Here is a 1,209-nt window from a genome sequence, read left to right on the forward strand (position 1 = left end):
ACTGAGCACATTTTTTGTTAATTAAGGAATTCATCAAATGAATAAAGTAGTAAATTCACATTTCTCATTTTTGATTTGCATGGGGTTGGCGCTATGGTAATTTACTTGGAGGTATATCTTAGTTTTGGCTACCTATTTGGCATATTATGAGATACCTGATTTAAGGTTTACCTCACCCGCATAATATCACCTCAGAATCACTTAGCCTCAGTATTGTTTGAGCAAATTTAAGTGAACTATCTTGTAGCATTTTACAATCAAAGCAGCGCTTTTGTTGACTCTTCTATTGCAGGAGCCGTTGCAGGGGGTGAATGAGGTTTGTGGTCGTGTTGATGGAGTAGGCTGATTTAAGATGATGTGGCCGCTCAGTTTTGCTTCGTATTCGTACACTACACAAAGCACCATTATGACCACTGCTTATGATCTCCGGCGTGACTACAATGCACTGATACCCAGTAACCAGGAGGATCTGCTGTTCTTTGAAAAAACATCTTCTAGCGCAAGCACACCGGTTGTTACCGAAGTGATGTGCTTTGGTGTGAAAAGGGAGAGGAGGAGGGTGAAGAGAGTGAGGTGAATAAGGAGTGATGATTTCTGTGATTAATAACTCATCTACTTAATATGATTTCAGTAACAGGACAAAAGGAGTGTATGTCGCGACTAAATTTGAATAAACATTCTCCTTTGACTTCAGACACTGCAGAGTTGAAGAGGAAAATGCTCGACACGATGCCAGTCTAGTTAATACGGGTAAATGCGCGTGTCAGCACGGAGGCTTCCCTTTAATCTTCGTTGTGTGTGATCATAGCAGCCACGCAAATCCGCCATGACATGCAAAATTCATAGATGTACCTACAGATATTTGGTGTGTCGTCTAGAATTCCATTACTTCTATCATTTTGAAGCGCCCATATTCATTTTACACCTACAATTGCACTAAAGGTAAGAGTCATAATCAACCATAGCATCTGTAAATTATGGAATAGAGAGACTACAGACTAATGAGAATTGAAGTGTTTGCAAATAGGTAACAGTTTAGATACTGCCCTTTCCATTAAGCCAGAAAGAAGCAAGACAAGCAATCGTGACAAAGACAAAAAGCCCAAGGACCGAATCGTTTTGCAGAATGCATAGGTAGCGAGGGAGTGACATGCAATATGGGGCAACATGAAGAGACGACGCTGCTTACTCAGCTCAGCCGATGACATA

The 1,209-nt window shown here is 40.9% G+C and overlaps 1 protein-coding gene across 1 annotated transcript; it reads left to right on the forward strand. All coding sequences in view use genetic code 11, as the record gives it.

The window, feature by feature from the left end:
• Nucleotides 1-406: 406 nt before the first annotated feature.
• EGR_06965 (hypothetical protein) lies at nucleotides 407-741 on the forward strand (the record flags this gene model as incomplete). The annotated part of the gene is made up of 2 exons (XM_024496214.1): nucleotides 407-536; nucleotides 695-741. 2 exons carry the CDS (start codon nucleotides 407-409, stop codon nucleotides 739-741), a joined length of 177 nt encoding a protein of 58 aa, XP_024349417.1.
• Between the last annotated feature and the right edge of the window lie 468 nt (nucleotides 742-1,209).

This window comes from Echinococcus granulosus (assembly GCF_000524195.1).
Source record: "Echinococcus granulosus chromosome Unknown EG_S00066, whole genome shotgun sequence".
Classification (NCBI taxonomy): Eukaryota; Metazoa; Platyhelminthes; class Cestoda; order Cyclophyllidea; family Taeniidae; genus Echinococcus; species Echinococcus granulosus.